The following is an 11,995-nucleotide window of genomic DNA, read 5'->3' as shown; positions in this document are numbered from 1 at the left end:
GTAGTTTTCAGATTTTTTATACTATTTTCTTATAACAACCATCAATCAAAGTTATAGTGATTTTGAGCTCTTTAATCGTGTCATATCCTCATTATCTAATAGTAACTATCTCTGTTTTCTCAAATTTTCTTTTTGTTTTTTGTCTTTTTCTGACAGAGGCTTTTTTTAAATTTTATTTTATTGAAGTATAGTTGATTTACAGTGTTGTGTTAATTTCTGTTGTACAGCAAAGTAATTCAGTTATACATATAAATATGTTCTTTTTCATGTTCCTTTCCGTTATGGTTTATCACCGGATATTGAGTATAGTCCCCAGTGCTATACAGTAGGACCTTATTGTTTATCCATTCTATATATATAATAGTTTGCATCTGCTAATCCTAAACTCCCAGCCCATCCCTCTCCCACCCCCTCCTGCTTGACAACCACAAGTCTGTTCTTTATGTCTAAAACTGGGACCTTTAGTCAGTAAAACTGGGGTGTGTGTGTGTGTGTGTGTGTGTTTTGGCACGAGGCTGGGAAAAAATTAGACTGAGGATGTCATTAAAAGGCAATATTTATCGTGAGGGGCTTGTGGTTGCCAGGCCATTTTTGCCTTCCTCTGACAGAGGCTTTTTTCAGTTGTCTGATATTCGTTGATTGACATCATGTATAAAAGCATAGCATTAGTAAAGCATGGGCAGTTTGAGAAAGCCAAGACAATGCAGGGATCAGAAGGAAACTTAAAAACTATAAATCATATTGGGAAGAGAAAAGAAGGCATAGGAGTCTGTTGAAAAGGAATGTTCAAGAGAGAAAAAAAAAAGTATGGGAAACTAAAATACGGTAGAAATTTAAAGGATAATGCAAGTTAGGAAGATAAATCTGAAAGTAGAATGAAAAACTTAAAGATGCATAAATAAGAGAAAATATAAGAAGATTAATGAAGTAGGCCAGTAGATCCAGAATCTGGCAGGGTGGGGGGAGTTCCAGAGAGAGTAGACAATATGAAGAAGATTGAATTTTCAGTGAATTACAGGAAATTTTCTCAACTGAATGAATCTCTGTTTTGCAAGTACATAGAAAGTACTTAGCAAGATGGATTTTTTTTAAAGCCACTCTGGAAATTTCAGAACATGGGGATTAAAGAGAAGGTCCTTCAAAACAAAAAACAAACAAAAAAACACCTTCCAGGGAGAAAAACAAGCCCTATTTCAAAGCTCAGAAGGCATTGATGGACTTGTCAACAGCACCACTGAAAGCTAGAACGCAACAGAGCAATTTATTTTATACCCAGACTGGCAGTCAAGGATGAGGATAAAATAAAATAAAGATAGGAGAGATCTTAATAAATTTACCTCCCATGCACTCATTCTCCAGAAGTTACTGATAAATGTGCACTATGAAAATGGAGTAAATCAAGATAGAGGAAGACTGTGGGATTGAGGACACAGGACATCCAACACACACAGAGATGACAGTACATTTAAGACATGTATATACTTAAAATTAATAAATATAAATTAAGTGTATTTTTAATGAAATTTGAAAGTTAAAAATAGGATTTTTTTCCCCCTTAGTTGATCAATTTCTCTTATTAATTTAGAACGAGACAGGATTTTCTTCTGTACCAGCCATGGTCAGGATAGAGACTTGTATTTTACATTGAGACCTGGAACTTATAATCCCTTTTTGAATCCTTGAACTGGGAATGATACTTAATAATGTTCGGTTTTATAACTAAAAACAACTTCACAAATACATATTCTTCCAAAAATGCTGCGAACCTTTAAAAAATAAATTTTTAACTTTACTACTCCCATGATACTTGCGGAATTGTAACATTCCAGCATTTTCATGTCTGTTTTTCGCTACTTATATTTCACTACTTTTCAAAAATTTCTCAATTGTAGTTCTTAAAATGAAATTTTAATTGTAAAAGGCAACAAGTTTGAAATCAGAGAATTTGTTTTAGAAACATGTCTTAATCATAAATTTGGAAATGTTCATTCAGGCTCATTATTTCCACTTAGAAAAGTAAGCCAGGTAGTTCCATACTGAATAAATTTCCCAAAGACATGTTTTCACTGAGAATGAACACATTGAATTATGCAGTTTTATAACTACTTTTGTATCCTCTGGGGGACAAAAAAGTACCAAGAATTGAGGCAGGTTGGAATGGCCACCAGAAATCTAAATCTAGTAATGCTTGCCAAGGTATTTCTTATGTCTCAACAGCCCATGTAACTGATTCTGTTATTGTAATTTTCTGTTAAATTGAATCTTTTGAAAAAACAATCTGATGAAACAGGTTTGAAAACACAAATAAAATACTGGAAAATGGGAATTAAAATTCCTTTTCCTACAACTACTGAAAAGAGTGCTGTGGACACTGTTTCTTTTGCTTAAAGCTTTACGAATCAGGCAGCTAATAAGTGTCAGAGCCTGAATGCAATTCCAAGTCTTTCTGCCTCCTGAACTACTACTCAGTCCTCAAAAATTTTGATACAGCTAATTGACGGCATGTAGAGAAAGGAATCAATTTGAAAGTGTTTAATACATTATAAAACGAGATAACATTTTTACCTGTTAAATAAGCTAAGTTTTCTGAGCTTAGTAATACTTAAATACTGGAAGCCCATGTGTAGCTGGAGATGTAATTCACTACAACCCTATCAGAAAAGTCATACTATGTAATAATCCTAAAAACTGTTCACAGCCACAGACTGGAAGGAAATAGTCCAAAGTGTTAATATGTTCAGAGTAGAGATCTAACAAAATAATTATTTTCCCAATTTCCTACATTTAACTTTTTTTTTTTTTTGGCTGCAGTGGGTCTTCACTGCTGTGCGTAGGCTTCTCCTTGCGGTGGCTTCTTTTGTTGCAGAGCATGGGCTCTAGGCACGTGGGCTTCAGTAGTTGTGGCACACAGCCTCAGTAGTTGTGGTACGTGGGCACTAGAGCGCACGGGCTTCAGTAGTTGCGGTGCGTGGGCTCAGTAGTTGTGGCACGTGGGCTCTAGGGTGCAGGCTTCAGTAGTTGTGGCGAACAGGCTTAGTTGCTTCGCGGCATGTGGGATCTTCCCAGACCAGGGATCGAACCCGTGTCCCCTGCATTGGCAGGCGGATTCTTAACCACTGCACCACCAGGGAAGTCCTAACATGTTATTTTTATAAATAGGGTAAATGTTTCTATCTTTATCTGGTAGTTTAACTTTAGGGAAATAATTCTAAATACAGAATAAAGATTATCTAAAAATACTCAACAGCTTTATTTTTTAGTAGTGAAAAATTAGAAACAAATGTCCAGCTGAGCAGAATGTACCAGAGTAAATAGTGATGCTTCTAAGGGAAATATGTAAGACTTAAGAGATTGCATAGGTATAAGGGGGAAAGTTTATAGTGTAATAGTCAAAGCCGGATACAGATTTGTTTATAAAGCATGTGATTACCGATATATATTTTTATAAAAATACAGCAAATTACTGGAAGAAGGTCTGGTAGTTTTATCAGCAATTTTGTTTGGATATTGAGATTCAAGTAATTTTTTCCCTTTGTACTTTTATATATTTTCCAGATTTTATTTAGTCATGTACTGACTTTTAAAAAACTAATATTTTCCTAACATGAGGTAAAGTGATAGGTAATGTTTTCCTAGGCTGCCACTACATACATTCTGTTTGTAGTATCTGTTAATTGGTCCTGTTTTCTTCTGTCCATATGGAATGAACATGTTTGTATTATTTCTTAGATCTGAAACTCAGCACCGAGGCTCTGCTCCCCACTCTGAGAGTGACCTCCCAGAGCAGGAAGAGGAGATTCTGGGATCTGATGATGATGAGCAGGAAGATCCCAATGATTATTGTAAAGGTAAGATTTTCTGTGAGGAGATACTAAGTAAGATGTGATCCATGTATATGCAGTTTTTCATTTGAATATTTGGTCTGTCAGCGTAAACAGTATTGATGCTTTCTGCTTATTGCATCCTTTTCTCTAAGTATAGGAATTAGTATTTCCTTTTACTTTGACTTAATTAAAGCTTAGTTTAAATTAAATTTGTTTCTGCTCCTTAAAAATGATAGTGCAGGGCTTCCCTGGTGGCGCAGTGGTTGAGAGTCCGCCTGCCGATGCAGGGGACACGGGTTCGTGCCCCGGCCCGGGAAGATCCCACATGCCGCGGAGCAGCGGGGCCCGTGAGCCATGGCCGCTGAGCCTGAGTGTTCGGAGGTTGTGCTCCGCAATGGGAGAGGCCACAACAGTGAGAGGCCCGCATACCGCAAAAAAAAAAAAAAAAAAAAAATGATAGTGCATATTTACCTTAGAAAATTTCAGAAATATGTTAAACAAAAAGAAAACAAAAGCTGTCTGTAATGCTGTCACCCAGAAGTAACCAGTGCTAAGATTTGGTATGTAGACTTTTGAAAAACACCTTTCACTATTCCTTTCTCAAAGTGATGATTGCTAAGATACATTAAACTGGAATTATAGATACTTAAACTGTGTCATACGGTTGCCTGTTATCTTTTCTGTTTCTATTATGAAACTTTCCAGGATTCTTGGGTAGGATCTTCTTTGTTTTTTTTTTTTGTTTTTTTTTTTTTTTTTTTAGTTTCTGCTTTATAACAAAGTGAATCAGTCATACATATACATCTGTTCCCACATCCCTTCCCTCTTGTGTCTCCCTCCCTCCCTCCCACCCTCCCTATTTGGGTAGGATCTTATAACAGAATATCTCTTAATCATTGAGGAGAACCTGGTTCTTCTTCTCAGTAGGCAGAGATGCATGTTTAAATCCCTTGATTCCTGCCACTGTTGGCAGCCTTTTCAGGCCTTCCTGGTTTTTATGGTTTAGAAAAGCAATTTCTTTTTTTAAAGTTAAATAAATGGAATTCATTAATCTCTCTCCTAAAAAACATCCTGAGACTACAACTAGTCTCAAAATAGATTTATATGTTTAGATAAATCTTGGATTACTGAGGGGCAAGAATGTTGTGAAACATAACCTTATTTTTGTTTGAGGATGACTTATTTTTTTAAGTAATTATTGGTTGTTCCACAAAGCATCACTTGCTCACTCTAAATCATTACTCTTATTCTTTAAGATATTTTTTGTAACATGAGCTCAATAATACTGTGTTGCTAACTTAACATTTTCTTTTGTTGAGTTGGTTGTGTTAGAAGAAACCATTTTTATTTGCTAAAAGGTGTATAGATGTTGAAAAACGTGTTGTGAGATACCTTTTCCTACTACTTAAGTGACTATTTCCCTCCCGTTGTTTCTTCCAGGAGGTTATCATCTTGTGAAAATCGGAGATCTATTCAATGGGAGATATCATGTGATCCGAAAGTTGGGCTGGGGACACTTTTCAACAGTGTGGTTATCATGGGATATTCAGTAAGTTTTAGTGATCCTGCAAGAGAATTAGGTGATTCCTAAATGTTTGTGTCTGATTTTCCACTTTTAGTCTAAGCTCTAGACTGATTTCTTGATAAGAATCTTATTACTGAGAATCTTTATGTTCTTGGGCAAATGACTTTCCTCGGATGAAGAGTCAGCTTAGAGGAGACACAAGATTGATTAAATTAGTATCAGTAAGGCGCTTGAAACTCCCAAATTCAAAACATTACAAATACCCAAAGAAAGTGTAGTATGTAAGTTCATAGTTTTTCTCATTGGAGTAGAGCTAAATTTTTGGATGATGCCCTAGACCAACCTTTGTGAAATTACCTATTTTTTTGTATTTTGTTTTGATAACAGATTTGTTCAGCCATTTGTTCAGTGTAAAACTTCTCTACATAAAAATCACAGGCAATTAGCATTGGATGTTTACCTAAAAGTGTACCATCTATCTTTGGTGAGACAGCAGTTGCTATCTGTGTGCTTAATTTTTTATCAGTTTTTCACCCAAGTATTTCTTCTGGCTTCTTAGAGGAAAGTATTGTAGCTTTTAACCTTTTAGGTTTTGCTATACAGATATACAGAATACTTCTGATTTGGTGGAGCTTTCCCCCTTATTTATCCGCACTTCATGGTTTTACTTGGATTCACGGAACATTCAGAAAGTAGATTTTAACTTAGAGGAAATGTTTGGTGACTGACATTACCCAGGAACAGATTTTCTTCTCATAAGTTATATTTGGCCAGTTAGTGCTATTAAGAGGTACAGGTGATCCCATAGTAGTAGTTCGTGTTTGAGTACAGGGAAATATGAAATCAATGTTTGTACTTCTGTCGCTGTCTCCCAGTTATAGTTAAATCTTAGCTTCCTAACATAAAGGTAGAGCATTTAGTCTTAATTGCCTGTTTGTTTCTTAGGGGGAAGAAGTTTGTGGCAATGAAAGTAGTTAAAAGTGCTGAACATTATACGGAAACAGCGCTTGATGAAATCCGGTTGCTGAAATCAGTAAGTATTAGATTGTATTTGTGAGCTGCAAAGCATTATAAATAAATAAAGTTTTATTCAGTTAAGATATGCCAAGTGTATACTCTTTGGCATGGCTCATTTTTACTGTAAAGTTCTAGTATCCTTAAAGAGGTAGAGGAAGACAGTATTTACACATCCTGTGTATGTGGTAGGGAACTGGTGGAATATGCTGTGATGGGAATTCTCCCTACATATACAATGGAAAATAACCTTGCAAATAAGCAAAAATGTTTATTGAGTATGTTTTATGTGCCAGATAGCACAAAGAATGTTTTTCTTTCCTGCTATAGTTTAAAAAAGTTGTGTGAATAAATATATAATATCTATTTTGTTTTAAAATCTTATACAAATATATAAAAATAAGCACTATATTTTTACTAATTCCCTTTATTACCTGGAAACTTAGGTAAATATTATCAAAAACTTATTTTCAGTTTTGTTACAAATTAGTAAATGTCAGTGTAGTAGAAGGAGCTTAAACTCAGAGTTAGAAAACATGAGTTTTAGGGCCAGCTCTATCCAAGTATATCCTTCAACTCATCTTTTTATTTCTTCTGAGCCTTAGGTTTTTCATTTGTAAAGTGAGGAAGCTAGACCAGGAGAGCTCCAAGGAAGTACTTTTTGAAGTGCCAGTCTGTGATAAGATAAGGAGGTCATGCCCCAAAGTAAATCAGTGTACTGCTTCCTTCCCTCAGAAAGTTTTTCTATGAAAAAAAATGAAGGCTGAATAAACAGTATGGTTAGTGCTATGGTTGACTGCATCCTGCAAAAGCTCCTGAATTCCTCCTGGTCTGGTAACTAGCAGTTAATTTGGGAGTAGCAAGATGGTATAATTAAACAATAGTCTTTGTTGATTGTGTTTTCTTTTGTGAACTGCTTATATTAAGTTCTTTGTTTGAGCTATTAAAATTTTATGTTTGTCTCATAGATTTGTATGAGCTCTTTCTTGGAGTAATCCTTTGTTCTATTTGCTGCAGGTATCCCCTCCCCCACCACCATTTGGTTTATTTCTATGGTTTCCCTTTTGCTAAGCATTGTTTCTTCCCTATTATAGGTTCGCAATTCAGATCCTAATGATCCAAATAGAGAAATGGTTGTTCAACTACTAGATGACTTTAAAATATCAGGAGTTAATGGAACACGTATCCTTTTTAAAACCTATTTGAAAACAAATCATGAAATAACTTTATCCCAAAGAAAGGAACAAGATTTGTACAGGTAGCACTGGTCTCATCTCTCAAAACAAACTATAATCAAATTACTTTATTTTATTGTAAACTTTTGAACACAGATATGAATCGGGTCTCTCTTCGTATGTTGTGATTTTTTAGGCTATTGGTTTTACACTTTTTTCCTTTTTTCAGGCAAATTAAAACCAAACCCAAAAGAAACTTTTTAAGAAAAGAACCTTGTACTAGTAAGTAGCTTCTATGATTTTTATCAATTAGCGCAGAAATTTTAATGGAGTTAATGAGAAATACTGGGTAAAGGACTTCCCTGGTGGTCCAGTGGTTAAGGATCTGCCTGCCAATGTAGGGGATGGGTTCAATCCCTGGTCCAGGAAGATCCGCAGAGCAACTAAGCCCATGCGCCACAACTACTGAGCCCGTGCTCTAGAGCCTGCGAGCTGCAACTGCTGAAGCCCGTGCACTCTAGGGCCCGTGCTCCACAACAAGAGAAGCCACCGCAGTGAGAAGCCCCTGCACCTCAACGAAGAGTAGCCCCATCTCACCGCAACTAGAGAAAGCCCACACGCAGCAATGAAGACCCAGTGCAGCCAAAAATAAATAAATTAATTAAAATTTAAAAAAAAGAAAGAAATACTGGGTAAACAAGAATTTTATCTCAGTATTTAAGAGGCTGTACATGTATGCTTAAAATCTAAACAGGTGTAATTGTTCACATTCTGTCATAATGGAAAAACTGACTTGTTGTATGTTTTGATCCGGAATTTTAGAATTTTAAAGTTGGAAGGAATGTTAGCTATTTTTTCCCCCACAAGTTAATATCAGAGTGACATGCACGGAAGTAATTGAAAGGTTGTTGCAACAGCTATGCTTGTAAAGGCCTATCACATTTTTTAGAATGAAAGATGAAGAAGAATCTCACTTGGATTGGAGAGTCTGAAACCTGTTTATAAACTTTTAAAATGTATAAGAAAAGACACTGCATATATCATTCTACTTTCCCTGCATGTTTAGCTTCTCTTAGCGCACATTTTTAATTGCCAGTGATGATCTTTTTTTAAGGAGATGGGCTACATAGGTCCCATCTCTAATCATGTGGACTATGGTTAGAGATTTGAACAGAGAAGCAAGGAGAGAGGATGAAAAAGGAGAGAGAACAGGTGATAACATAAAGATTTTATCTATCATTCTGAAGTTAGTTTTCAGTTACTTCCTTGGAGAAATATAAATCAAATCCCCCCCTTCCCCAAATCTCTAAGGAAAGTGGTACAAGAAGCATTCCATGTGAATCATCATTTTACGTCTGTTGTGGTCATTTCATAGATGACTTACTCTGTGTGTGTGTGGTATGCATGTTTTCAAAGAATTGAGAGGAAGGCTAACCATGAAATAAAACCATACAGGATGTCATGATGGCCGTTAGGTTCTGTTTCCCTATTTCTTGATCTTGTAATGTTCCTCACTGTGCCACATTTTCCTATTAATTTGGGAATATTATAGTAAAACTGTAGAAGTATTCTAAATAGTCTCCTCAGTAATGCTGAGTACCTTTATTTGACCCTAAGCAAGAAAGCTTTGTTTTTAACTATTGAAATATCTTATTAGATTTGAATTTCAAGCTTTAAGATATTTTCCAGACATTACCAGATGGTTTCTCTGTAGTTTCTATCCACTGAGTTCCTATTTTATTCATTTCTCCCTTTATCCTTAGCCATTTCTCTTTGCCCTTCCTCCTACTTGTCTCCCAGCTTTCTTGGCTACTGCATTATTTGCTGCTTCTAGAGATTAGAAAGGATAAAACGCAGAGCACTGAGTTAAGGTTTAATGGATTATGTCATTCTCCTGCCCCTCATCTCTTTTCACAACACAGGTATACCTGCATGGAGCTATATATCTGTATTTTTCATTGTATGTGAGCATACTGCTTTTTCTCTGGAGCACTGTCCTTTCTCATATTGAAGTATCACAGGACTCTGAACTAGGAAGTTAATACAGACTTCAGTATAAATGGGTTCATTCTACTTCCATGCGTGGTGAGGGGAGAAGAGTGATTAAGGGACAGCTGATCTTTATATAATACTGACATTAGGGGGCTTCCCTGGTGGCGCAGTGGTTGAGAGTCCGCCTGCCGATGCAGGGGACACGGGTTCGTGCCCTGGTCCGGGAAGATCCCACATGCCGCGGAGCGGCTGGGCCCGTGAGCCATGGCCGCTGGGCCTGTGCGTCCGGAGCCTGTGCTCCGCAATGGGAGAGGCCACAACAGTGAGAGGCCCGCGTACAGCAAAAAAAAAAAAAAAAAAAAAATACTGACATTAGTGTCTTTTTTTTTTTTCCTTTACACCATCTCCCACAAAATTTTTTTTCACAGATTCTTTTGATATTTTACCCAGTTCTTCTTGTTTTTTAAGCTACTGAATGTTTGGTCATTTTTATATCACTGCTTACAAATTAAAATAACATTGTCAAATTGTAATCTCTCAACAAATGAAAGTTAATATTAAAGCTAGGAACATGAAAATAACTTAAAAATTCTGTTTTCTTGTTTGTTTAATCTGCATTCTAAAATACCTTATTTTGATATGTTTCATATATACAGAAGTAGAATAGTTTGATGAATCCTCATAGATCATTCCCATTTCAGAAGTTATCAACTCACAATCAGTCTTGTTTTGTCTGTATCTCCTGATAATTTTGTGGCCAATCTTAAAGATATTTTTTCATCCGTAATTATTTTAGAATGTATCTCCAAAAGACAAAGACTTAAAATATAACCCCAACACAGTTATTATTTCTAAAAAATTGGGGACGAGTTTCTTAAGTTCTTTTTTCTAGTCAGTGTTTCAGTCTCTCCAAATGTCTTATACTTTTTTTTTCTTTTAGTTTTTTTATTTTTAATTTCAGTCAGGAGCCACAAGGTTTTTGACAGTTCCTTTATGATTTGGCACATCAAAATGTTCCAGGCTCATTTTGTGCGTTTCCTGTCTCAAACCTGGGGTCAGCCATTTCTTTAAAAAGCCTTAATTCCTGTGAGTGGGAAATGGGGAACAGAATCTAGGCACTAGGTATATACTTTGCTACTGGGTTGATTATTGCCATCACTTTTATGATTTCTTGATCCATTGCAAAGAGCAAATACCTTCATTCCCTTCCCCCCCTTCCTTTTCTGGGTCACTTGAAGTTGCCCCTGCAGCTTACTTTTGTGGGTAGGTGGGTTTATTTGTTCGTTTGTATTACTTTTTCTTTGTGTATTTCATTTTGGATAGTTTTTATTGCTGTACCTTCGAGTTCACTAATCTCATTCTGCAGTGCTTAATCTGCCATTTATCCCATCCCCCTGGATGGGATTTTTCTGCTTTTCATCTCAGAAGTTCAATTTAGGTCTCTTTTTTTTTCTTCCAGCCTTATTGAGGTATAATTCACATACAGCAGTGTATAAGTATAAGGAATACAGCATAATGATTTGACTTGCATACATCATTAAATGATTATCACACAATAATTCATCTCATAAAATAACAAAATTAAATAGAAAAAAAAATATTTTTCTTTGTGGTGAGAACTCTTAGACTACTCCCAATAACTTACATATATAACATATAGCACTGTTAATTATATTTATTGTATTGTACATTATATCCCTAGTACTTACCTTATAACTGGAAATTTATACCTTTTGACTGCCTTCATCCAGTTTCCCCTCCCCTAACCACCACCTCTGGTAACCACAGATGTGATCTTTTTCTTTTGAGGTTTTTTTTTTTTTTTTTTGCGGTATGGGGGCTTCTCACTGTTGTGGCCTCTCCCGTTGTGGAGCACAGGCTCCGGACGCGCAGGCTTAGCGGCCATGGCTCACAGGCCTAGCTGCTCCGTGGCATGTGGGATCTTCCCAGACCGGAGCACGAACCCGTGTCCCCTGCATCGGCAGGCGGACTCTCAACCACTGTGCTACCAGGGAAGCCCCTGTTTATTTTTGAAGTATAATTGACCTATAACACTATGTTAGTTCTGGTGCACAATGTGGTGATTTGATATTTCTATACATTTCAAAATGATCACTGTGATAAGTCTACTTAGTTTATGTTACCATACAAAGATATTACATAGTTATTGACTATATTCCCCACACTGTACATTTCACACCCATGACTCACTTATTTTGCAACTGGAGTTTTATACTACTTAATCTTTTTCACCTATTTCTTTCCTCCTTCCACCTTCCTCCCCTCTGGCAACCACCTGTTTGTTCTCTGTATCTAACTTTCTGTTATGTTTGTTCATTTGTTTTGTCTTTTATATTCCACATTATTAAGTGAAATCGTACAGTTTTGTCCTTCTCTGTCTCACTCATCTCACCATCCATGTCACAAATGGCAAGGTTTCATTCTTTTTTATGGCTGAGTCACAT

At 36.3% G+C, this 11,995-nt stretch overlaps 1 protein-coding gene across 1 annotated transcript in view; it reads left to right on the top strand.

Annotated features, from left to right (window-relative positions):
- Positions 1 to 6,300: 6,300 nt before the first annotated feature.
- The window catches only part of SRPK1 (SRSF protein kinase 1), a gene marked incomplete at its 3' end in the record, with an annotated part of 33,431 nt that continues 27,736 nt past the window's right edge, over positions 6,301 to 11,995 (top strand). The window contains exons 1-2 of the mRNA XM_079712634.1: positions 6,301 to 6,382; positions 7,458 to 7,545. Of these exons, the coding sequence (XP_079568760.1) occupies positions 6,314 to 6,382; positions 7,458 to 7,545 (157 nt within the window). The 5' untranslated portion in view covers positions 6,301 to 6,313. The remainder of the gene's footprint in view (positions 6,383 to 7,457; positions 7,546 to 11,995) is intronic.

The sequence above is a fragment of the Hyperoodon ampullatus genome, assembly GCF_949752795.1.
Source record: "Hyperoodon ampullatus genome assembly, chromosome: 10".
In the NCBI taxonomy this organism is placed as follows: domain Eukaryota; kingdom Metazoa; phylum Chordata; class Mammalia; order Artiodactyla; family Ziphiidae; genus Hyperoodon; species Hyperoodon ampullatus.
Note: the sequence above shows the minus strand (reverse complement) of the source record. Positions and strands in the feature narration are given on the sequence as shown.